The sequence below is a fragment of the Panthera uncia genome, chromosome A2 (genome assembly GCF_023721935.1).
Source record: "Panthera uncia isolate 11264 chromosome A2, Puncia_PCG_1.0, whole genome shotgun sequence".
NCBI classification, from domain to species: domain Eukaryota; kingdom Metazoa; phylum Chordata; class Mammalia; order Carnivora; family Felidae; genus Panthera; species Panthera uncia.
The window spans coordinates 74,393,060-74,418,151 of NC_064816.1; the positions used below are offsets into that span (position 1 = coordinate 74,393,060).

Consider the following 25,092-nt stretch of genomic DNA (forward strand, 5'->3'; position numbering starts at 1 on the left):
TGTGTGTGTGTGTGTGTGTGTGTGTGTGTGTGTGTGTGTGTGTGTGTTGGGGGTGTCTCTCCAGGTTGAGTATTATTGGATTAGGTAAATGTTTCTTTAAAAAAATTTTTTTAATGTTTATTTATTTTTGAGACAGAGAAAGAGAGAGACAGAGTGTGAGTGGGGGAAAGGCAGAGAGAGAGGGAGACTCAGAATCTGAGGCAGGCTCCAGGCTCTGAGCTGTCAGCACAGAGCCCGACATGGGGCTTGAACCCATGAGCTGTGAGATCATCTGAGCAAAGTTGGACGCCCAACCGACTGAGCCACCTAGGCTAGGCGTCCCACAAATGTTTCTTAGGATACACGAAAGCAAACTATACAAAAGGTGATGAATTGGACTTAATAAAAATTTAAAAACCCTTCTGCTTTCTGAAATATACTACTAAGAAAATGAAAAGGTAAGCCACAGACTGGAATTTGTAAAATGTATACCTGATAAAGGGTTTGTATCTAGAATATGTAAACAACTCAAAAATAAGAAGGCAACCCATATTAAACATGAATGAAAGATGTGAACAGAAACTTCTCAATAGAAGATGGAAAATAAGCACATGAGAAGATACTCAACATCATTACAGAAATGCAACATTGAGATGCCACTTCACCATTGGAATGGCTAAAATTAAAAAGATTGGTGATAATTAGTATTGGCAAGGATGTGGAACAGTGGGAACTCATGTACATTGATGGTGGGAATATACAATGTTACACACTTTGGAAAAATAGTTCAGCAGTATCTTATAAAATTAAACACACATGTACCATGACTCAACTATCTCACTGTTAAATATTTACTCAAAAGGTGAATGGAAAATAAATCATAGTATATCCACACAGGGGACTACTACTCAGTCATAAAAAGGAACAGATGGCACACACAGCAATGTGGATGGATCTTAAAAGCACCATGCTAAGTAAAAGGATCCAGAAACAAAAACTACATACTGTATGATTCCACTTGATGAAATTCTAGAAAATGACATGACAGAAGCAGATCAGTTGTTCAGGATAGGGGATGGAAGAGGAAAGGACTAACTCTGCAAGGGAACATGAAAGAACCTTCCCTATAACGTCTCTATGGAAGTGTTCTGTATCCTGGTTACAATGGCGGTGGTTATGTGATTGCATACGTTTGTCAAAACTCATTGCACTGCACACTTAAAACGAACAAAATTTATTGTATGTAAATGATTCCTTAAGAAAGCTGATTTAAAACAAAATGGATGGGAGACTGCCTGGTTTTGAGGCTTTGAGGAGCTAGTGGTTAGAGAAAGGCTTGACAGAAGCCCGTCCAGGGACTTTCCAGCTTCTCTGTCTCTACAGAAACATTAGCTTTTACCCACAAGGCCCTGTGAAGCGTGCACAGACAGTTACAAGACATAAAGACCACTTGGGGACATCGAGGTGATACCTACCACTAGTGCTCCGGCCTTCAGTCCAGGATCATATGGGACTCTAAAGCTTTTTGGGAGATTCGAATTCTGCAGGTTTTCAAGTTTTTGCTTAAGTTGTGAAATAACTGTAATTGTCAGAAGTGCACAAAGTTACATGAGTTCAAATAATCACCAACATTATCTATAGCATTTCCTGAGGCCACGTCTATTCATAACATTCTATACATTTGGTCTGGTGTGGAGTGGGAGCAAAGGGTGTAGGTTTCTGTCTTTGAGGAACTAACCATAAGACGTGGCGAGATAAGTCAGGTTTACCGTGAGCAATACAACCATGTACACAATACTACAGCAGTGGATAGAAGCATGCGAGTAAAGATATGGGAGGCCAAGACAATCAGGTAGGGAAGGATATTTTGAAGGTAATGCTAAGGAATATATACTGTTGTTCTCTTCCCAAGATGTGAAACTTTGAACTGCCATTTGGTTTGGGGAACAGACATTCAAAGACCATATTAAATGCAATTCAGTTAGGGTTCTATAAATTATTTTCAAAAGAAGAAGTCAGGTTATGTGGAGACAGTGTGATAGCCTCAAACTCAAGAGGTCTTTAGAATTCTAAATTCTAAGACAAAATATATAGGTTAAAAATTTCTTCCTGGATAACATACTAGAGGCCGGTACAAGTGTTTCCCTTTCTTACTTACAATGAAAATAAAAGTAAGATGATTATGACCACGATTGTTTTTTTGGAGAGAACATTATTGGTGTATTGGAAAAGAATTCAAGGGGAAAAGTGGAAATTCAGAATATTCAAAATACTAGCTGACTATGTTAGTATATGTGTCCATTATGAGCCATAGTGCTGGGTCTATGTATATAAAAATGAATAAAAAATATCCCCTAGTTTCAAGGCTCATGCAGTTTACCAGACCAGAAAGATGTGTCAATGACTATATTTTAATATAGTATCAACCAAAGCCTAGGGGAATACAGAGAAAGAGTGATTAATTTTCCTAGGGGCAGGGACAGGATTTATTAGGGATAAGATCATATTGGAAATGACATCAGAGAGGAGGTATATATGTCTGTGTATAATTATGCTGATCTCTATATAAATATATATAAAAAATAGAAGTATACTGACATATATAAATATATATACACAAATTTAAATAGCTTCTCAATAATTCATTTCTTTTTTTTAAATTTTTTTAATGTTTACTTATTTTCTGAGAGAGAGTGAGACAGAGTGTGAGTGGGGGAGGGGCAGAGAGAGAGGGGGACACAGAATCTGAAGCAGGCTCCAGGCTCTGAGCTGTCAGCACAGAGCCCGACATGGGCCTCAAACTCACGAACTGTGATGTGAGATCATGACCTGAGCTGAAGTTGGACACTTAACCAACTGAGCCACCCTGGCACCCCAATTCATTTCTTTAAAAGACTGAAAATTTGAAAATTATACACATATATTGAAAGGAAGGAAAAAAGTAAATATTTGCAAATAACTAATCTTCCTGTGTGTGCAACTGTTCTGTTTTTTCTGTTTGTTTTTGTTTTTGTTTTTGTTTTTTTAATTTCAAGTTTTTAATTGAGATTCCAGTGAGTTAGCATACAGTGTAATATTAGTTTCAGGCCTTCAATCGTTCTTAACTATACACCTTACATCTGCATGCTTTTTAAATTTTTCAAAGAGTTCAACATCTATTATAAATTCATCATTAGCATATATCCATAGTTTTAAAAAATACGAACTTGTAAAAGGAGGACTTTAAATTTGCTTACTCCACAAAGATGGAAGATTGAAAAATGTGTTCTTGGCTTCCTTTAGGAAGGTACAGCCCGCCTCCCCAAAGGAAGGAGAATCGCAGGGATAATGGCATTGAAAATAGAGGCACCATACCTTGGGAACTGACATCATACTTTTCAGCAGAGAGCGATTTAATATCAAGGGTGACCTTCTGTAGCATCTCGATCACTTGCACTTGGTCGGTGAAGTCATGCAGCATGGCTGTGCCACAGCCCCTCAGGTAGGCTTCTAGGATCACTGCAAACCTCTGCTGGTAGTGTCTGGACTGCGCTATCTCGCTTCTCAAGAACCAAAACAAGAAGTGACCAATTCTTTTGTTCTGAAGGTGGGAACAAGAAGGGTGAACAGTTGTGACTAATGCTCTATCAGTCAGTTCTCGCTAACTTTTAAAAGGTCACACTATTCTCAAAGTGGAAGTACTTACTCGTAAGCCACGCTTCAGCAGAAATCTGGCGAGGGCGCTGTCATGATAGGGTTCAAATTTCACAGCCTAAAGGAAGAACACAGGGGCATTTGTAGGACTGCATTTCTGTGTTGGTTAATCAGGGGAGAAAGGAAATGGAGGAAAAGTGCTCTGCCTTACTGGGTCTTTTCTGGCTAGGCTGATGACAATCTTACCAGTCACTTCACTCAACCCTTTCTTTTTGAGGACACTTTGGGTCAGAGTGAGCCACTTCTTAGGGACTGGGATTAGAAACCAGAACTCTTGACTCCAGTTATGTTCTTTTGCTACCTTCAAAGGTTAGGCTTTGGCTCCCATTAAGGGCTTACTTGACTTATTGGAACGATAGAGGGGAAATATGGGGATGACTGTAACACATCCGTAAAAGAGGTTGTTGGAAAGAAAACGCACAGTGGAGACACAACATATAACAAGAAAAATATGTTAGAGGTGAAGATCGTAAAAATTCTATAGCTTCCGTTCAGCTCAAGATGTGTGTTTCACATCTCCCTGGCAGGTCACCACGCTACCTCATGGGCTCTTACTCCAAGTAAACAGCAGGCCTGGATCCACCCACACAGAGTGATCACTACCCTCTGCCATGCGGCAGTGTATACAGAGAGTTTTTTCTGAAAAGTCTCTGATTTTATGTGCTTCCTAGGGTTTGTAGTTTTTGTATCACTTGGCTGTTATAGAGGTATTGACCTGCGTGGCAGACAGCTCTATGACTGAAGAAAAAGCACCAATAAAATATAAAAAAATAATTTAGAATGGTGGTATAGGAACATTTGTTATAACATTCTTAGTATTTACAGTAAGTCTGCAATAGTTCACAATTTTATGGCAAGACTAACAAATATAGTTTAAATTGTTAACAGATGTGTAGATAGATTTATAGGCTGATACCGTGTGTGTGCATAAAGAGAGGCTTAAAATGAAATATCTCAGTATTTTCTTTACAGATAGAAATGGTCTACCTTTTTTTTTCCCCCAAGGAACAAGAGAAATTCCCATTCCACTTTATCTTTTAGGGCCTGTGTGGTTCTTGGGACAATTTCCAGTTCTTACTCTGGTTTTCCAGTTTGGAAATGATCAATATTGACATGCTTCCAAAGATGCTTTTCTTTTCTTTTAAAAAAACATTTTTTTTAATGTTTATTCATTCTTGGGGGAGAGAGAGAGAGAGAGACAGAGTGTGAGCAGGAGAGGGGCAGAGAGAGAGAGAGGAAGACACAGAATCTGAAGCAGGCTCCAGGTTCTGAGCTGTCAGCACAGAGCCCGATGTGGGGCTTGAACCCATGATTATGAGATCATGACCTGAGCCAAAGTTGGACGCTCAACTGACTGAGCCACCCAGGCGCTCCTCAAAGATGCTTTTCATGGCTGTGGGCCGGTAGGTGCCTGTAGCTGCCGTTAAGGTCTGAATTCTGAGAATGTGGTTTATTTGGCCACTGGTACAGACTTCAGAATTGTTTTTCTAAGTTTCCAGCTCAAACGTGAGTCGTTTCAACCTTATTCGTGTTTCACTTCTGTAAACACAATGCAGATCTCAACTAGGAGACCATTTTAATCAGGAATGAGTCATTCAGCCATATCTGAAAATGTCTCAAATAGTTTTACAAATGACTACCCTTTTTCAAATTTATGACCACAAATTCAATGTTAATATTACTTATTGACCTCTTTCATTTAAAACATTTCCAAGAAGAACACGATTCATTTTCCAATTCTGCAAAATTTACTTGTGAAAATGACAATGAAAAATAATTCATTAGTGAATTAATTTTCATTCATTTTCATTTGTCTTATGTCACTATCTGAACTAGTGGGCAGAGAAAACTATTAGATACATTTAACAGATGAAGGCAAAGGTCAAGTGTAATGTTTCAAGTATCTGCTTAATGAGAAGGCAAAGATTCAGAGTTAAAGTTGAGAATATTCAAAATGCTCAGAAAACTCCAGGGCCTTACTCTAACTACAAATAATGATTACAGAGTTTAGTGTCTAACACTAAAAGTGGCTAATCCTCAAGAGCTCAGGTCAGGGGTGCCTAGGTGGCCCAGTGAGTTAAGCATCCGACTTTGGCTCAGGTCATGACTTCATGGTTCGTGAGTTTGAGCCCCGCATCAGGCTCTGTGCTGACAGCTCGGAGCCTGGAGCCTGCTTCTGATTCTGTGTGTGTGTCTCTGTCCCTCCCATGCTCATGCTCTGTCTCTCTCCCACTCAAAAATAAATAAGCATTTAAAAAAATTAAAAAATAAATAAAGAGAAGGTCAAACATCACTTACTTAGAACTGTCCCTGGTTTCCTCAATCTAAATTAAGTATCTCCAGGACCCCTGCCTATTTTCTCATAATACCCTGCAGATCTCCCCCAGAGCACTTGCACAATTTGTTATGAAATATCTGTTTGTATGTGTATGCATTTAATGCATTTAATGTCAGTCTTCCCCACAGCATCACAAGCTGTAGGGGGACAGAGACAGGCTCTGTTGTGATCACTGATCTCTCTAGCATCCAGAAGTGCACAGTACATGTTGTTGAATTAATGGAGGGACATGTCTGCACTCTAAAATAGCATTCTGTTCCAATTCCTTTACTTCCTCTTCCTTGTTAAACAGCACAATACGGTCTCAGAAGTGCTCTGGTGTGCAGAACTGTGCCTCCTTTTTTCTTCAACTTCCTAGGTAAACCTTAGGCAAATCACTTAGTCCTTCTGGACTACTTGGAAAGGTGTGAGAACAGGAGTGGAAATCCTATACCAGACCTGTCTGAAGAGAGGGGCTTTTGAGGTCCCACCCAGATAGGAGATGTTATTCTATGAATTATGATAAGCGTGATCAAAGAGGGTGAGCTTTTCTCTCTGGGACACACTATCCTGACCCCGGATTTTTTTTTTTTAATTTTTAATGTTTATTTATTTTTGAGAGAGAGACAGAGAGTGTGTGTGAGAGAGCAGAGGAGGAACAGAGAGAGAGGGAGACACAGAATCCGAAGCAGGCTCCTGGCTCCGAGCTGTCAGCAGAGAGCCGGACACAGGGCTTAAACTCACGAACCCCGAGATCATGACCTGAGCCAAATTCGGACGCTTAACCAACTGATACACCCAGGTACCCCCCTCACCCTGGATTGATGCAGGAAATTGGAGGCAGAGAAAACAGCAGGGCCTGGAGGCAATCTGCCTGGGTTTGATTTCTGGTCTGATTTTTTAAAAGTATGTGACCTTGAGCACATTACTTAGACTCTCTAAGCCTCGGTTTCCATATATATATAATGCAAATGTTAATTTGACCTCCATCATAGCTGTTTGGAGAGTTCAGTGTGATAATACACGAAACGCATGCAAATCACTTGCAGCCTCAGAGCCTTGGTACAAGGGAGCATTCCACTAATCGCATCTGTCACTAATATAGTAAATGAGAACAAGCTACTCCTATAGAGCCAGTTTTCCTAAAAAGCAAAATACTATGTCCTCAAAATGATTGTTGGCAACCCCTCAAAGACAGTAAAAAAAGTAAATGGAACAGTTTACTACTGTTTGAAGTGGCTTCATCAGATCTCCATTGACTGACTATGACACTATATGGGCAAAGGGCATTTGGTGACAACTGAATGGGGTGCCTGTGCACATGCAAATAAACTCTTTGAGAAGAGTGCTCCCTTGAGAACACCAGAATCCCTACCTGGACCAGCTGTAGGAGGTAATGCAGAACATCATCGTCCTCCAAGCTCTCCAGTTTCTGCACTGCAATGGCTCTTACATTTTCATCCGAAAAATTGCAGTCCAGGAGTTGCATTGTTAACCCCACATCCAAAGCACTTTGATCCCAGACCTCCCGTCTGGCTAACAATTGGTACGTTTTGGCTACAATTTCTTGCTGTCCCCATTTTACGGAGCTAAAGAGCTTAGGATATGCCTTTGGATGCTTAAGGCTTTCATATCTAAAATGCCAGAGCAATTCTTTGTCCTCTGCTGTGAGAGGGTTAAGTGGATCAGTGGCTATGATTGCTTCCAGTTGCTTCCGAAGCTGGTTGGGCATTTCTGCTCGAACCCGGTCCCCTTCGGGGTCAGGGGTGGGGCGATGCTTAGGCAAGGCTATTGGGTGACAGTAATTGTCCAGAAGAATGGAGATGGACATTGAGTTCTCCTTGTCTGGGTTTGTCGCAGACGTGAGCTTGTCAGCATTGAAGCTCCCTTGGTCTTCTCCCTTTCCAGATATCTGCCACATGTGGAGCACATACTCCCCGTGGCGCAGGAGGAATCGGTGGTCTATCAGCAGCAGGTTCACGTAATAGAGGAGCTGAGTTTTGCCTTTAGACTCGGAACTGGGAGTCTCTGCAGAGGTCTTGCCAGCCAGCACCGGAGCTTTGCTGCAGTAGATCTGGAGGTTGAGTAGAGCCCCTCTGGGTAAGTCTTTTATTTTGATACTGAACTCGAGCCACACATTCCAGAGCACCTCCTCTGTGAAGGGTTTGGGGCTGGTTCTCCTTTGGCAAAGGACTTGCTGTCCATGCTGGATGTTTGCCTCCACAAAAACTGTGAGGTCAGCATTCCGGGGCAGGACAGGGATATCAATGCCTCTGATTTTGACCCTGAACTTCCGGTCACAGTCCCACAGGGACACAGTGAACACACTCTCGTGGTCCTTCCCGTGGATGGTCAGCTGCTCATGGTAGCCAGTGACTCCCGTGCAGTCATCCACCAGTGGCCACTCTTCTTTCCTCACCTCGTCCAGGGCTGGGTCTGGAGGCGTGTCAAGCACCAGGTGAATCTCTTCTCCATTCTTGAGGCATTGCCTCACCCACTGAAAGTTTTTGATGGGCGTTTCACCCACTAGGTACTCATCCCGGCCGCAGACGCGCAGCACAAAATCCTGTTCGCTCTGGCTTTCGGGGATATCCATCAGAGACTTCTTCTTGGCCATCTTGGTGAAGAAGCTCTGGAGGATGGCGCCTGGGGTGTCATCGGCCGAGACCTTGATGGTCTGGCTGGTGGTGCTGCGGTGAATGACGATGAAGATGCAGTTGTTGGTGATCTTCTTCAACAGATACTCCGGGAGGGGCTTCGATGTCACCCACGGGTGCATGGCGTAGAGCTTAGGGTCGCGGCCGGCCACCTCGACCATGCGCGGGGTGACCAGGCGGCGGCGCGTGAACTCGAGCTCGTTATCGTGCACGTTGCTGACGTCGGTGACGTCGTAGCCGATCAGGGCGGTGAGCTGGCGCTGGAAGGCCAGCGTCTCGTCCGAGGGCGCGTGCCGCTGCACCACGTGGATCTGGCCCGGGCTCCTGTGCAGCACCTGCCAGTATCGCAGGCAGTCCAGGGTCTGCACCACCTGGTACTTGTCGTAGATCTCGTACCACTGGCCCTTCTTCTGGTAGAGCAGGAGGAAGTGGTCCGGGCCGAGCCGGCGGTAGAAGTCAGTCGCCACGCTAGTCTCCAGCGCGCGCAGCCACACCTGGGCCTTCATCTGCTCCACGTTGCCGTGGCCGGCCACGTGCAGCAGCGCTGTCTCGGGGGTCTTGCTGTTGCGCTGGCTGGTGGGCAGCACGAACTCGATGGGGATGAGCTCCATGGAGGACAGGCTGGCCGTGGTGCTGCGCGGCTTCATCCTCCGGCGCCGGCGGCGGTTGTCCTCTCTCAGAACCACGGGCTGTTCATAGTTGTCCAGCTCCATGCCCTGCGCGACCTGGGAGTGGAGACACAGAGGGCTTGGTCACGGGACAGGCACTTTCTGTTAACACTCTTCGACGAGGTGGCAGAAGGAGAAGGTAGAGGAAGGCAGTGATGTGCGCCCGAAGATACAGGGGTTTTGGAAGTGGGGCCCAGGAATGCTGGTCCCACCACTTAGTATCAGGGTGACTTGAGCTAGTTAGAGAATCTCTGCGCCTGTTTCCCACCTGTAAGATGGGTTTAATGATACCTCAGAAGGTGGAGGTGAGGATTAAAAAAGGTAATATGCTTGTTCGGTATGGGCGATAGGCACATGGGGGTTCATCAATCAGGTACCTTATGTTTGAAACTTTAATTAAGGAGAGAGAGAGAGAGAGATGTGAAGCACTCATCCATCACAGTCCCTGACACTTTATAATGGCTCAAGGTGGTAAGCGTTGTTCTTAAGCATACTGAAATGGATAGATGAATAAAATCATCCAGTTAAATGATCAACTTCTAATTTTCAAGGTGCAGCGTGAGATGCTGAAACCCCACACTGTGACAACACGCCCTCAACTTGTTTCATCTTTGTTCATTCTTACACTTCTCTCTGGGACCAAGATACCTCGCCCAACCACGCTTCACATTCTTGACTTTCAAACTGTCTGGATCAGGTATCTCCTCCCTAGTCAACTTCCTGTCTTTTTCTTTTCTTTCTTTCTTTCTTTTTTTTCTTTCTAGTTAGGAAAGTTAGTAATTTCATTGATAATATTCAAAAACATCAGAATTGGTGAAGTCGCAAGCAAGAACTTTTGCAGATACTTGAATTTTTGAATCACAAAATGTGTAGACATTCTGGCTGTCATTGCTACATTAAAGCAGTATCTTAGGGGAGTCACCCAAGGCTGTACTCTTCTAGCATGAACAATCAGATATTTTTAACTTTGTACCAATTCATTCCATCTGCCCCTGCATTAGATAGTGGAGAAGCCACCAGATGGGAGGGTGGATTTCTGGACTCCAGTGACCTGCTATTTGGACCCCAATCGATCACTTAACTTCCTTTTTGCTCTCATATTTTCATCTCTATAATGAGAATTCACAAACTGATTCTCATCAATTCACTTTCCTCAAGTCTTTAGTGAGTACCTACTCCGCACAAAGCATTTCAGTATAAGTGTGACAGAATGCAATAGGAAACACTTCAAATAATGATTGAAATATTAAAAATATTAAAATTGAAATACAAACAAGGTGTTTTGATTTTAATATCTAGTATCCCCAGGTTGTAAGATATGTTCCACATAAGAATCAAATACTGAAACAAAAATTGTTTCCAAAATTGTCATTTACTCTCTTAAATGACTAATGTTAGTGAGACTCATAACTACTTATTTCCTTCATAGTGGACCATTTGATATATACCAAAAAGGAGAGTTTGATTCAAAGATAAGAAAGACAAGTTTCAAATCTTGACTTTTAAGCTGACTTATAAAGTCAATAGTCCCTCTCTTAAAATATTATGAAGTTATCTTCAGCAAATACAGAAAGCAACTGTTCCAGAGGACTATCTCTTGTAGCTTTTAATTCACTGTTTGGTCTGTTGCTACATTGTAGAATAACTACCAAAGAAGAGAACCACAAGATATATTTATATTGACAACAAACTGAAACAAAATAGTTCCATATTGAGGCAAAATACAAATACACAGCAATAACTTCTGCCTCAGTGCTACCAAACAGTCTTACAAGATACAAGACACAGAGGAAAAAAAGGCTGGCTAAATACTCACTGCTTTCCTTCATGGCTGAGGCTATGAAGCTTTCTCCTCTTATGAGAAGACATCAGAAACACTGTTAAGCACAATAATCGCTAAGCATGCGCTTGTGAGAACGTAAAACCCGGCTGGCACAAGCTCCTGTGCCCTCCCTCTTCCTCCCAAACAAAAACAAACAAACAAAAAGGACAGATGCACCTGCAAAGCTATGGCCGGAACCTTATGGATATCCACACGTATAGGTCTGGCCAGACAATGAAACGGAGGCATTCAGTGGTAGTATCATCTCAAGAACCGACAACCGTTCCAGATAAAAATATTCTACCCCAGACGGAAGTGTCACTATTCCGAGTCAGACCCAACAAAGGGCAAAAAATAGAAGGAAGTAATACCTGATAAAGCAGCGGAGGTGATGATGCTGAAGGATCATTTGTTTAATTTTTGAAAACAAAGCAAATTCGAATCTACCCAGTGTGCCTCTAAACTCTTCCGCTTTTCTGGGTCTCCCTTCGTATCCAGATGCAGAGGAAGTGTTGCAGTTACCAGGAAGGAAGTTTTAACCAAGTTGATTATACGTGTGATTGCTCATTTTAAAAGTGTCAGAAATGCATTTCCTGTTATAGCACAGAGTGAAACACAGGAGTGAAAAATGTTTACCACACACACACACACACACACACACACACACATTCTACTCTTTGAACTAATTTTTTTTAAATAGGAGAGACTGAAACAAATTAAAATACACATTCACAAGACATAAACACATGAGACATAAATACTCTTTCTAGATAGTTCTTAGAAGAAAAGGCCTAACAGCTACAATATTAGAGAAACAGCCTGGTAGGCAGATTTTTAAGAGTTAAATTAAACTCATTAGTCCTGCAAAGCTCACTTAATTAAGTTTTCTTTGCAGGAACTCAAATGAACTCTTGTTCATATGCTGTAACTGAGGAATGGGGGAGAGAAACCTAGTGATCCAGGGGCCTGAGTTACACAAGCTGAATATTTTCAAAGACAAGGTCTGGGAGCTTGCCTCCTTACCTTGGTGAGACATTTCTGTATATTTTCAGAGCATTCAGGGTCCAAAATATCACTGTTGTGTGTGTGCGCGTGTGCATGCATGTGTCCATGTGTGTTGTAGAGGGAGACTTACTATGAGCCATGATTGGCTGCAGACAAAATAAAAGGTTTTTTGGTGTCATGGGAAAATTGGGGAGTTGAGCACTGTCATCCCATCAGATAGACAGTCACTAAGAGATGGCTCCTGAGTCCCATGGGAGTACAGAATACATAGAAAAGCCATACTAGGGGCACCTGTGTGGTCTAGTAGGTTAAGAGTTTGACTTCAGCTCAGATCATTATTTCATGGTTCGTGAGTTTCGGCCCATGTTGGGCTCCCTGCAGTCAGCACATAGTCTGCATCAGATCCTCTGTCCCCTCTCCCTGCCTCTCAAAATAAACGAACATTAAAAAAAAACAAACAAAAAAAACTCAAAAAAGAAAAAGAAAAGAAAAAATCATCTTAAATCATTTTTAGAGCAGCTCTGTATTTTCAGGTGACCTCAATTTCCTCTAGAACCCCCAAGCCCACTCAGATCCTGAACCAGTGTTCCGTCTCCTCTCTCCCAGGGTTTTCTATACTTGAGTTCATCCTCTAGTCTGTGTTCTCATGGACTCCAGCTGAGTCCCAGGAACAGCCAGTAGGATGGTGCTTTCTTGGAGGTATATAATTGAGAGGTTCTCCGAGTTCCTTTGACATCAGAATAAATTATTGTTGATCCAATCTGTCTCCTTTCACACAGACCCCTTGGGGTCTTAGCTTTCTACAAACAGTTTCTACACATAGTCAAAGAGTACCTATAATAGTTGACATCAAGCAGGAAAACCATTTAATTCAAAGACTGCCTCCCAAATATTTGGAGGGAGCTTATCAGCTTTCCAAAGTATATTCCTACTTAGGAATACTCCCTTGGGAGGCTGGCAGATTTAGAAGCCTAAGAGCTGGCCCTCTTTGTTGATTCTGAATGAGGGACCAAAGAGTCATGCTAAAGGAGTTTGCCAAGCTGTTATGGGGGTAGGTGGGCTGACCACAGATTGACCACAAGCTTGGCCAGCCTTGTTCCCTAGACCATGCAACAGATACCTTCCTCACCCTGACTCAGTCACACCCAGGGGGCCAAATCCCAGCCCGATTACCCACCTCCCCAACCACTTCCCATATACACACACTAGTTATTCCAGCTGACTCTTGGGTCTCCTTGCTGCTGAAGGAACTACTCAGCTAAGTCCAATTATGCAAATATTTTCTGTTCTATGACTAAACTTGTAAATGGTTCAGGCTTTATTGGTGGTTTGAGATTAAAAATACCCTGCCCTTCCCCAAATCCTAATATAGCCACTAAAATTTGACTATATGTCATAAGCGTTCCAAGACAGAAGTCATGGCCAATATCACCCTTTCAGTGGATACTTCCTCCTTGCAGAGGAGTCCTCTTGTTGGGGCCTCTTTCGTCCCCAGATTTTTTTAGGTTAGAAGACTTGTAGGCTTCATCATTCACCTGCTTTATTGATATGTTTCTCTTTTCTTCTTTTTTCTCCCCTTCTGTGAATCTCCATGCATCTAGCACGTGTTTTACATATGGTAGACATACATTGCATTTTGACTGGGAAAAAAAAAAAATCAAACAGGTTGACCTTCTATATCACTCTGACCATCACAGGAATAAGATAGAACAGATGAAAAAAGAAGAAGACAGTAATATCTGTCAATAGTCAATAAACAGATTATGTAATGTTCATTATAAAATATAATATTTTGATGGAGGAGGTCACTTTGGGTGGGACTTAAAAAAAAAACAGTTCAACATGCAGAGGGATGCCTAGGATTTAAGGTAAGAGGAATCATAAGGGAAATTTCCCAAGCCTGAAAGTATTTGGGGGACAGTGAACAGATCATTTTGCTGAAATAGAGGGTTATTGAAAACAGTCGTGGGAAATACGGAGATACGGTAAAGACATGGGAAGACTGGCATGTGCCTTCCAAATTCATTTCATGTCTTGGCACATGTCAATAGTAACAACATTTGTATGGCACACTGGGTGCAATGGGCTGAATGTTTGTGTCCCCCTGCAAATTCAAATACTGAAATCCTACCCCCCAATGTAGTGGTATTAGGTGGGGCCTTTGGGGATTCGTGCCTTTGTAAAAGGAATCCCAGAGAGCTCTCTTGCCCTCTTTCTGCCATGTGAGGATACAGTGAGAATATGGCAACCTGGAAGGGGGCCTTCACTAGAACCTGACCATGAGGGTACACTGATCTTGGACTTCTAGCCTTCAGAATAGTGGGAAATACTTTTTGGTTGTTTATAAGCCACCCAGTCTATAGTTCTTTGTTACAGCAGCTCCAACAGACTGACACTGAGGTCAAGCAAAAAGGCTCCTCAAAGGATGAGATAATGTCTGCCTCCCCCAACACTTCTGGGGCACACTGTTTGAGAAGCTCGGTTTGGGTTATTGCTCCTAGGTGGGGCAGCTATCTGATGCAGACCTGTGGGTATCTCTTGGCTTCAAAAAGCACTAGAATCCATCTTTTCATATGTTTTAGTTCAGCCTCAGAGGGCTTATACAATGTGAACAAAAATGCAAAAAATCATTTTAGTCTAACAATTTACTTTCATACCTTGATTTGTTGTCTGGGCACAAATACCAACCTTCGTGAAGCTTTTGTTCCGTATCTGGTAAGTTGAAAGAGAAATATCCCGGTATTGTAGAAACACTAGCAATCGTGAGACCTAGGTTTATTTCTGCTTATTCTCTGGGCCTAATATATGCTAATTCATCTCTCTCAGCTCTCTAATCTACCAAAGGGAAAGCAACCACCCTAATTATCTCAGAGGAAGTTGTTGTAAACCTTCATGTTTCAACGGAACGTAAAGTTATCTAACTATACTATGCAAGACATTGTGTTGGATGTTCTAGAGGACATACAATTCTTGGTATCACTCAACCAACACGACACACAGAGGAAGAAGAGGCATGCCGCTTGTGTGTTTCTATTTCAGAGAGAGAACGTTCCCAGAAGCCTCCCGGGTTCTCTCTTATCTCTGGTCGGAATTATGGCAAATGCTTACCTGTCCCTCAGCCAATCACTAAGAAAGGGGATAGAATTACACGAGTGGATTAAACTAATCAGGATTTTCTCTGCTGAGTTCCTGGATGGCAGAGAACTGTGGCTACCCAAACAGAATGTCAGGGCTCTGACAGTAAAGACAAAGGGGCGCTGGGGAGGACACCAGGAGAGTTTGTCAGAACCCTGACTGCCATTAGGGAGGTAGGGTATTATCATGCCATGTGGGTAGAGGGGAGCCACTCCAGGTTTAGAGAAAAGAAGCTATGGGAAATCATCACAGTCAACATCTACCCGACAGGCAGAGCCATGTGCCTGTGGGACATTCCACACATTTTCCATTCTTATTATCAGAAATTGGCCATCGAGGGCACTTTTTTGCTGATACAGCTTAGGAAGGACTACACAAATTTCTAGAGAAGATTTTTTTTGTAAATTAATTTTTAACAATCCCAACTCCTTAGCATAATGCTAAGCATGATCCTTTGTGATCTACCCCTTGTGGTCTAACTTTAACAGGATGCCTTATCTTCCCAATCACCTCTCCATTTGAATTAAACTGCTTTCTGCTCTCGCATTTGTGGTGCTGTCTCCCTGCCTCTGTGCCTCCCCATGCTGCTCCCTCTGCTCAGTCTCCTCTGCTTAGGCTTTCCTCCCGTCTCCTTCCCCCATTTCCTCGTCCCCTGAGCCATTTGACCAATTCCTCTTTTTTAATACTCCATTTGCCTAACCTCCTTAGGGAAGGCTTTCTGGTTTTAGGAGAGCACATGGTGAGGGAAGCTTTTCTCTCTATCAGTAACCACCCCAAGAATAACAATACTGTCACCACCAACAAGAACAAACCTTTCCATAGCACTTTCTATGTGACTTAAACTGTCCCAAGCACTTTAATTTTTTTTAATGTTTCTTCATTTTTGAGAGAGAGCGAGAGAGAGAGAGAGCGAAAGAGAGAGAGAGAGAGAGAGAGAGAGAGCATGAGCAGGGCAGGGACAGAGAGAGAGGGAGACACAGAATCTGAAGCAGGCTCCAGGCTCTGAGCTGTCAGCACAGAGCCTGATGTGGGGCTCAAACACACAAACAGTGAGATCATGACCTGAGCCTAAGTCGGATGCTCAACAGACTGAGCCACCCAGGTGCTCCGCCCCCCCCCCCCCCCCCCCCCGCCGCAAGCACTTTAATTAGTGAATAGTGTATAATTCACTTAATCCTCACAACATCCCAAGGAGGGGCACTACTATTATCCTCATTCACAGATCATGAAAATAATGCACAGAGAAGTTAAGTGCCTTGCCCCAGGTCCCACAGCTGGGCAGTGGCAGCTGTCATAGTGCTTCTCCCAGGAGAGGATAGTTGTTTTACTAGGCTGCCTCCTCCACCAGACTGAGAGTTCTTGGGGACAGTGACTGCTCTGCTCTTCACCAGATTCCCCAGGGCCCAACACAGTGCTTGGCACATATAAGCAAGGGCCTTGATAAATATTTATAGAATGGATGGTTTGTATGGAATAGTTCTTTTTTCAAAATCAGTGGATTCCCTTGCATTTACAGTTAGCAACAGGAATATTGGGTGATACTCCTGAAGCCTCCCAGATCAACCAAGACCCAGGCATCCCCTCCCTCCCTTCTAACCACCTAACCCAACACCCTACAATGGCCTCTTCTGGAAACCTCGGAACAGGAAATTTGGGAGGAAGATGGTGTGCAGCATGTGGAGTGGAGATGAAGCCCAGTTTAACATTATAAGGAACCATAATGCTTTAGAAACATCCCCTTTATAGTCCCTCTGCCTGATCCGGCTTATTAGTTCTCTTTGTTGTTCTCTTAATAAAAAGAACTTGAAATATAAGGACCCCCCCCCCCCAAACTGCCTGTACCACACATCCTTGTGAGCAAGAAATCCTCCCATATAATGGATGCCCAGACCCATCCCTGGGACCCTACCTTCAGAATTACTTGCAGACTGTCTAGAATTTTTATCTAACTACCTACACACCTGTTACCTAATCACATGCCTCTGTCTTTCTACCTCTTTACACACAAACCGATCCTGACAGAGACAAAACTGCAATAAGGAGTGAAGCTTCCAAACTAAAGATGGTTCCTTCCTTCATAAGATTTTTCCTTTTCAAGGGCCTAGCAGAGACTTAGTAGACCGGCTTGAGTGGAGCCAGCTCTCAGAGCAATGGTCCTGTGGCCTGGAGTGACATTTTACTGGAAGCTGCTTCTCTGGCCTTGATATGGGACTTTGTTCCTTCTAAAGCTCTGAGTTCTCGGCTTGGGGTCTGGCGGAGGCACATCCCGTTGGAAGGCAGCCCGGCGGCTTCCCTGCCTCTCCAGGTTCAGAAAAAGGGCGCAGGAATGCGGACTGCGAATGGGAAGTGGGGCGAGGGCGCTGACCCCCATGCCGGGCCCTCTTCTGGCTGGGGACGCAGCGAGGTCACCGCCCTGCGTCGCCCAGGAGGCGGACGGGACCTGTCCGCGCGGCGCCACCTGCCCGGCTACCCGGGGCCCAGCGCTGCGATCTCTGCCGGGCGCCCAGGGTGGGCGAACCGGACGGCATCGCGCCGTGTGGGTGCCTAGGAGGAATGTTCTTCGCCTCCAAAGCTCGGCCCTCTTGCTCTGCAGTTACCCATTTTGTGCGTCCGTTTAATCCCAGGAGAATTTTCTAGGGGTCTGGAAAAGCCTCGATGGGTGTGGCTCAATGAGGGCGTGAGTTACCCTGCCCCTCCTCCCATCTGCTGACTGTCTCAGGGTTTCTCTTTTTCTTTTTAAGTGGATGCCTGGGCACGCCTCCCTCTCTCTTCCTTCCTTTTCTTTTAAAATAGTATTTACTGACTTGACGGGAAGGGCTTTTGGATGGCCGATAACATTCTGTTTCTTGATGACGTGCTGACTAGTTTGTTGAATATTCATCAAATCATGTTCTCGACGGTCACTTTTCTGTGTGTTATATATCAATATAGTTCAAAAGTAGTATTTACCTAAAGTTATTTTTACTTAAAAAGTGTCTAAAATTCGAGCTACTTCTCATGCTTTCTTAATTAACTGGATTTCTCTTCTTTTTTCTCCACTTTCTTGGCAGACTCCTTGCCTCCATGTGAATCTTGGTGTTCCAGGTGGAGGCCAGTGCTGGCCCATCATGTCTGCCTCTCACAGGGCATGCATTCATCCAACATTTATTATTGAATATCATCTGTGTGCTGGCAGACGGGAGTCCCTTTCTGCAGCCAGCTTGCAACTTCTAGCAAGGCAGAGATGTCCACCTATTGTCATCACACAGTGGGGGACATAGATGAACCCTCAGAACTGTCCAGAGGAAGGGTTGTAGGAGTTCCAGAGCGGGATGCTGTCTGTCCCACCTGAGCCTTCCAGAAGGAAGGTCTCAGTAAGAGTGGCAGGGAGAACAGGTAGCACTGGGCAGGTAGAGGTGAGGGGGAAGAGCATTCTGGCAGAGGGCATGGTATAGGCGGTCAAAGTTCAGAAGGCTGACATTTCCTTAAGTAGCCTGGAATGCACGAAGAGGCCAAGAGAGGGTGGTCTGCGGGGCCAAGTCATGGCATTCCCGACAGCACCCCCCAGCCCCCACCCCAGCAAGCAGCATTCTGTAGAAGCTGTGAAACAAGCAGGACGGACGTAACAGAACAGTTTGGGGTTGGGAGTAGGGAGCGAGATTGGAATGCATCTCTAGGGACCCCTGGACTTGCTTTTTTAAATTAACAGCTTTACCGATGTATACTTTACATACCATTCCCTTTAGTTTTAACCTTTCACGTGGTTCTCTGAGGCAAATGCAACAGTCTTAATGTATTCATTAGGGTACCTAACCGTGCTAATCGCATAACAAAATCTCGGCGGGTTTATTGCTTTCTCTCCTCAGAGTCCCAAACTGGTTGGGTGGGTAGGGCGCTGTCTAAGCATTCACTCAGGGACCAGCCCCCTGCAGCTAGTGGTTCTGCCCTCCCTTTGGGCTATGAGGCCTCCACTGGATCTGAGAACTGCTCCCATTTCTTGTGCCATCATTTCATTGGTCAGAACTCTGTTACGTGACCCACGTCGCCACCAAGGGTGGCTGGCGGGAGACTGCAGTCTTAGTGCGCCAGTGAAAACAAAACATAGCGGTTAGGTTTGCTGCAACATAGTGGAGGTGACAGGGCTTTGATGAGCATGATAAATTTAAGTAATATCAAATATCTAAGTTCACGTGTTATGAATTATTTCTGTAGTGAGACACCTAGAATGTGGCCCATAAGCGTTAGGCAGCCATTGATGATGTGATTATATCGCCTATGTTGAGTGGTCAGTGATAAGTAAAGGCCTTTACAAAACCAGAACCTGGCAGTCTTCCCTGTTGCCTTCTCCAGACCCTCTAGAATAATGCAGTTCTTTCTGCACTTACTGGGGAATTCACTTCTAATCAGGTGGTGCAGTGATCCAGAGAATACGCGTCAGAGAATGGAGAGATTGGTAAATAGCCAAGGAATTACATTAGTTGATCTTGTCATCAAGGCCAACCAAAACATTTTTTGAAATTCACACTTCTAGAGTATTCTGTCAAGTATTATCCCGCCCCATCAGAATTAAAGTTTCTCTATCATAATCCACATTTATTTTTATAAACTTTAAAAATAAAACGATTTTTAGTAAAACGTTTATATGTATCATCAGCAAAGTAGGGGATTGATGGAAGGTCTGGGTCATGTAGTCATTTGGAGACCAGGTTGACAGAGGCTCTGGCATCTTCAACGTGTCGTTTTCTAGATTGCCGCAGGGATCAACATCCAGCCAAAAGGTAAGAGGCACAGGAGACTTATGGGCTGGGCCTGAAAGTGGAAAATGACATTTCCATCTGCATTTCATCAGCCAGAACACAGTCACCTATTGCAAGGGTCTGAGAACTATAGCCTCTGTTGCCTAGTTGCAACTCAGCAATGGCTCTACCCAGGGGTAATGATGGGGAAGGTCATCTGTCTTTGGTGAATCGCTAGTCATGTCTGCCACAGTGGGGCTACCAACTATTTTTTAAAAAAAAACTTACGTACATACTCTGGCTTTACCCTAATGTGATACACTAGGGATGTAAAAGAGTGAAATATTCTGTTGCTGTTGGATTGATAATATAAGTTTGTTGGATTGATAGTATGAGTCGCAAACAGAGGGATAGATAGTGTGGGTTGTTATCTGATGCCAACATCCAGGGGAGGTAAGAAGCAAAGCAGAAATGATAGTCAGTAGAGCTGGTGACAAATTTTCTAGTTCTTCTAGGAGACAAGTGGTAAGACAATTTTCTCCCATCCCCTTTGAAGTTACGATGATCACTGGTTTGCTTGACCAATGAAATGTGGGCACAAGTACGTCACAAATTGTGGTGTTTCCTTCTCTCTGCTGTGGAGAGTTTGGAAGCACATGTACACATGTTGAGATGCAACGTTGGCAACCTGGCCCCTGAAAGGCTGGGGTCAGCAATGCTCCCCAATTCACTCATGTTGAGCGTTTATATGGGCAAGAAACGTACTGTTGGGGAGTGGTGCCTGGGTGGCTCAGTTGGCTATGCGTCCGCCAATTGATCTTGGCTCAGGTCATGATCTCAGGGTTTGTTTCAAACCCCACATCAGGCTCCGTGCTGACAGTGTGGAGCCTGCTTGAGATCCCCTCTCTGTCCCTCTCTCTCTGCCCCTCCTGCATACACTTATGTGCTCTTTCTCTCTCAAAATAAATAAATAAACTTAAGGAAGGAAGGAAGGAAGGAAGGAAGGAAGGAAGGAAGGAAGGAAGAAATGTACCATGGGTGTGTCAAGCTACTGAAATCTCATAGTTGCTTGTAACTAAAATCCAACCAAACATGTTCTGACTGCTACACCAGGTGAAGGTTCCCCCCTGAGAAAACAAGCTGACATAATATTCTGGAACATATTTTAAAAGATTAAATTTCATTATAGGGAGTTTGAAATGTAAAGCTGCTTTGGGTGGAAGATTTTGTTGTTATCAACTTTAAGTGGTATAAACCAATCCTATGTATTCATTAAGTTACAACATTCAACTTAACTATACTTCAAAAGTGATGCTATAAATGTCCTTCTTATAAAAATACCACAGAAATAACATTTTATCTCTTTTTAAAGTACAAAATTAAAGAAAAAATAACATCTAATCTCTTTTCCTGGCAGTCTTTAAATGAGATATAATTTTCAGAGTTTTAGATGTAGATTTTATTAAGTAAATGATAATGTAATTTTTTGGTCTTTCTTTATACAGCTGTTCCTCTTTCCTCTCAGGGATTTTGTGTGGCTTTTCTTAGAACTCTCTCCTCATTGGTATTGAAATAACAGGAATTAATATCAGAGGATCTTTTCCTCCTTTTATTTCCTCAGTTCTGCTTTAAAAATTCTGATTACCGTACGTAAACTACAGTATCAGTATATTTACCACCAGTGCCAACATTTACTTGGAAACCTTATATCCTCTGCCCCAGTATGCCTCGTGATGAGTAAAGATGATGAGAGTGCTAAATCATATGCCTCAGTATGAGACAATAAGTTGTGAGTCCCCTATCTTACAGTATGGCGGGAAGCTCAAAACTTGGTAAGCAACAGAACAGGCTACCCTAGTGTTTCCCAAATGCCAGACATTGTTCTGGCTACATCAGAACCCTCTGGAAAACTTGTTAAATGTATAGGCTCCTGGTTTTATTCCATTCTCCCTGAATCAAAACATCCAGAGAAAGGACCTGGGAATCTGCATTTTCACAATCTCTCCAGTTGGGTCTGCTGGACAGCTGTGTCCACCTCAGCCATGGCCATAGGGGACCCTCCAGAGGGTAGAACACAGGGCAGCATGCCCTCCCCATACTTTCTTGGCCATGAGGAAATGTGCACTTGCCTCCATGCCCCTGAACCACCTTGGGACATGAGCTGGTGAGATCCTTTGAAGGGAAGAAACTTCTGATAGAAAGTTTGAACTTTGAGTTAACTAAATATTTACCCAAGAGACTTTTTTTTTTTTGAAATTGACATGACTGGAGGACTTTTAACTGGCAAGTTTAATTCTTCCCTGTTACTGACAGCAGAGGCTCAAGAACAAGAGAAGTCAGTTATAGCAAATAGATACACTTTTGTCTTTGCACAACAGAATCATGGTATGGACAATATGCTCCTCTACCCTTTGAGAAACCCAGTGCAAAATTTATTCGACATTACATGATTTTTTAAGCAAAATTTATTAAAATACTATCCCCTGGAATATATTTTGGGAAATGTTGACCCACATTATTTTGCTTCTTCTCTGTGTGCATGTGTATACATGTGTACTTACACAATCTTACAAAGCATTGCCTTGCACATTTTGGTGGATTTCCCAAATGGCAAACTCAAAGCACTATTATATGGCTGCTATCGGGGGTGTGATACCATGTTGATTTGAACAAAAGCCTCCAGACTGAGACCAGGATTTGGGTGCCAGAAGTTTGTTTGGGAAATGATCCCCATAAGCATAGTGATAGAATTAGATGGAGAGACAGAGAATGGGGAAATGTCAGTAAAGGCTATTTCGGGGCACCTTGGTGGTGCAGTCGGTTAAGTGGCTGACTCTTGATTTTGGCTCAGGTCATGATCTCATGGATCTCATGGTTTGTGAGACTGAGCCCTGTGTCAGGCTCACACTGGTGGTGCAGAGCCTGCTTGGGATTCCCTCTCTCCTCTCTCTCTGCCCCTCCCTCTGCTCTCTCTCTCTCTCTCTCTCTCTCTCTCTCTCTCTCCCTCTCTCTTTCTCCCTCTCAAAAATAAATAAATAAACTTGAAAAAAATGGATGTTTTCATGACCCCTCTGGGCACAAGGGCTCAGTCACTTGGGATGCTCCCCCTACCAAAAAATAGGAAACATGCCCTGGAAACATCCTACTGATAGGGGAAGAAATTGATTATCCTTCATTGGTTGGGGGTTGCTCCTGGCCACATAAATCCTTTGGCACTTCTGGACTGTGTTATGCTTGGGCTGAGCATGCCCTTTGGCAGAGAGACACAGGTACCTGAGGCTGAAAGATGTTGGTATTGTGAGAAGCATTTCCTGAAGACTTTGGGGGCGGGCCAAGTGGATACCAGTGGGTTATTGACAGCATCTGCTATAACTAGGTTGACTTCTACCTTACAAGGTCATTGTTTCTGCTCCTGTTGGCAAACAGTCACCTCTTGTTCTGTGGTTTTACCACCAGCTGGAACTGCCTATTTTGACCTCAACCATATGATCAGTCATTCGTAGTATGTGATATATTGTTTGTTTGTTTGTTTTTGCTGATTAAGGATTTAAAATTTTTTATTTATTTTTAAAAATTGAAGTATAACTAACAAGCAATGTTATATTAGTTTCGGGTGTACAATATAATGATTCAGTAATTATATATATTACTCAATGCTCAGTGTAAGTATACTCTTAATCTCCCTTATCTGTTTCACCCAACTGCTCACCCACATCCCCTCTGGCAACCACCAGTTTGTTCTCTGTATTTAAAAGTCTGTTTTTTGGTCTCTTTTTTGTTTGTTTGCTTTGTTTCCTAAATTGCACATATGAGTGAAATCATATTGTATTTGTCTTTGCCTGACTTATTTCCCTTAGCATTATACCCTATAGGTCCATCCATATTATTGCAAATGGCAAGATCTCATCCTTTTTTATGGCTGAGTAATGTGCTAATATACCACATCTTCTTTGTCCATTTATCTATTGGTGGACACTTAGGTTGTTTCCATATCTTGTCTATTGTAAATAATGCTGCAATGAACATAGAAGTGCATGTATCTTTTTGAATTAGTGTTTTCATTTTCTTCAGTTAAAGTCTAGCTTTACAAACTAATTCTGGAGATATTTGTTCATCTTACTTTGCAGGAAATAAATAATAGTCAGTATAATTGAACCTAATGGGACTTGTAAGTCTAAGAATAGGATGAAGTAGAAACAGGGCATTTGATGGCTAAGTCAGTCCTTGTGAACAGAACCTATCACTAGTGACTTGTGAGCTCAGTCAAACCTAGTCCACCACACTCACATCAACTGACCCATCATCAGGGTAATGAAACTGAAATTAACTGAAAAGTAGTTGACTCATTTTAACAAACATTTAGTGAGTCCTAACTGTGTCTTATAATAAAGACATACTGAGTGAAGGTGATTTTAGAAGTAAAATCATAGAGGGGCGCCTGGATAGCTCAGTCGGTTGAGCATCCAACTTCAGCTCGGGTCATGATCTTACAGTTAATCGGTTTGAGGCCCACATCAGGCTCTCTTCTGTCAGTGCGGAGCCTGCTTTGGATCCTCTGTCCCCTGCCTCCTCTCTGTACCTCCCCTGCTCACACACACACTCTCTCTCTCTCAAAAATAAATAAACACTTAAAAAAAGAAGTAAAATCATAGAATTTTAGAGCTGCTGGGAATTATGCAATACGTATTTTGAGTCTCCTTAGTGTAGTGGTTGGGAATGTGGGCTGAGAAATCAGGCTGCTTGGATCCAAATCCTGGTTCCATTGCCTGTAAGCTGGCCCTGGGCAACTTACTTTATATTTCTATGTCTTAGTTTATCCTACACAATAGTACCTACCTCATAAAATTTTAAAGATTAAATGAATGAAAGTGTGTGAAGATCATAGTACTTGGATCATGGTGAGAAGTAGGTAAATGTTAGCCATTAATTAGCTTTATTCTGTTTTACAGAGATGCTTGGAGACATTTCCAAGGTAATGCCCTTAACTTGGGACAGATCTGAGACTGGAACTCATCATGTCTCCCAATTTCTAGAGCAATTTGGTTTTGGTACAAGTTGGTGAATAATGGCAGACAATCTTTAAAGATGAGATCTTTATTAG

At 43.1% G+C, this 25,092-nt stretch overlaps 1 protein-coding gene across 3 annotated transcripts in view; it reads right to left on the reverse strand.

The window, feature by feature from the left end:
• Positions 1-11,649, reverse strand: part of PIK3CG (phosphatidylinositol-4,5-bisphosphate 3-kinase catalytic subunit gamma) — a 33,138-nt gene extending 21,489 nt beyond the window's left edge. The window contains exons 1-5 of one of the 3 annotated variants that reach the window (XM_049641332.1): positions 11,508-11,649; positions 7,365-9,371; positions 3,665-3,730; positions 3,334-3,559; positions 1,455-1,558 (exon numbers count right to left, since the gene is read on the reverse strand). In XM_049641332.1, coding sequence (XP_049497289.1) covers positions 1,455-1,558; positions 3,334-3,559; positions 3,665-3,730; positions 7,365-9,359 — 2,391 coding nt within the window. In that variant the 5' untranslated portion in view covers positions 9,360-9,371; positions 11,508-11,649. The other 2 variants (XM_049641331.1, XM_049641333.1) reach the window with 2 other exon arrangements.
• Between the last annotated feature and the right edge of the window lie 13,443 nt (positions 11,650-25,092).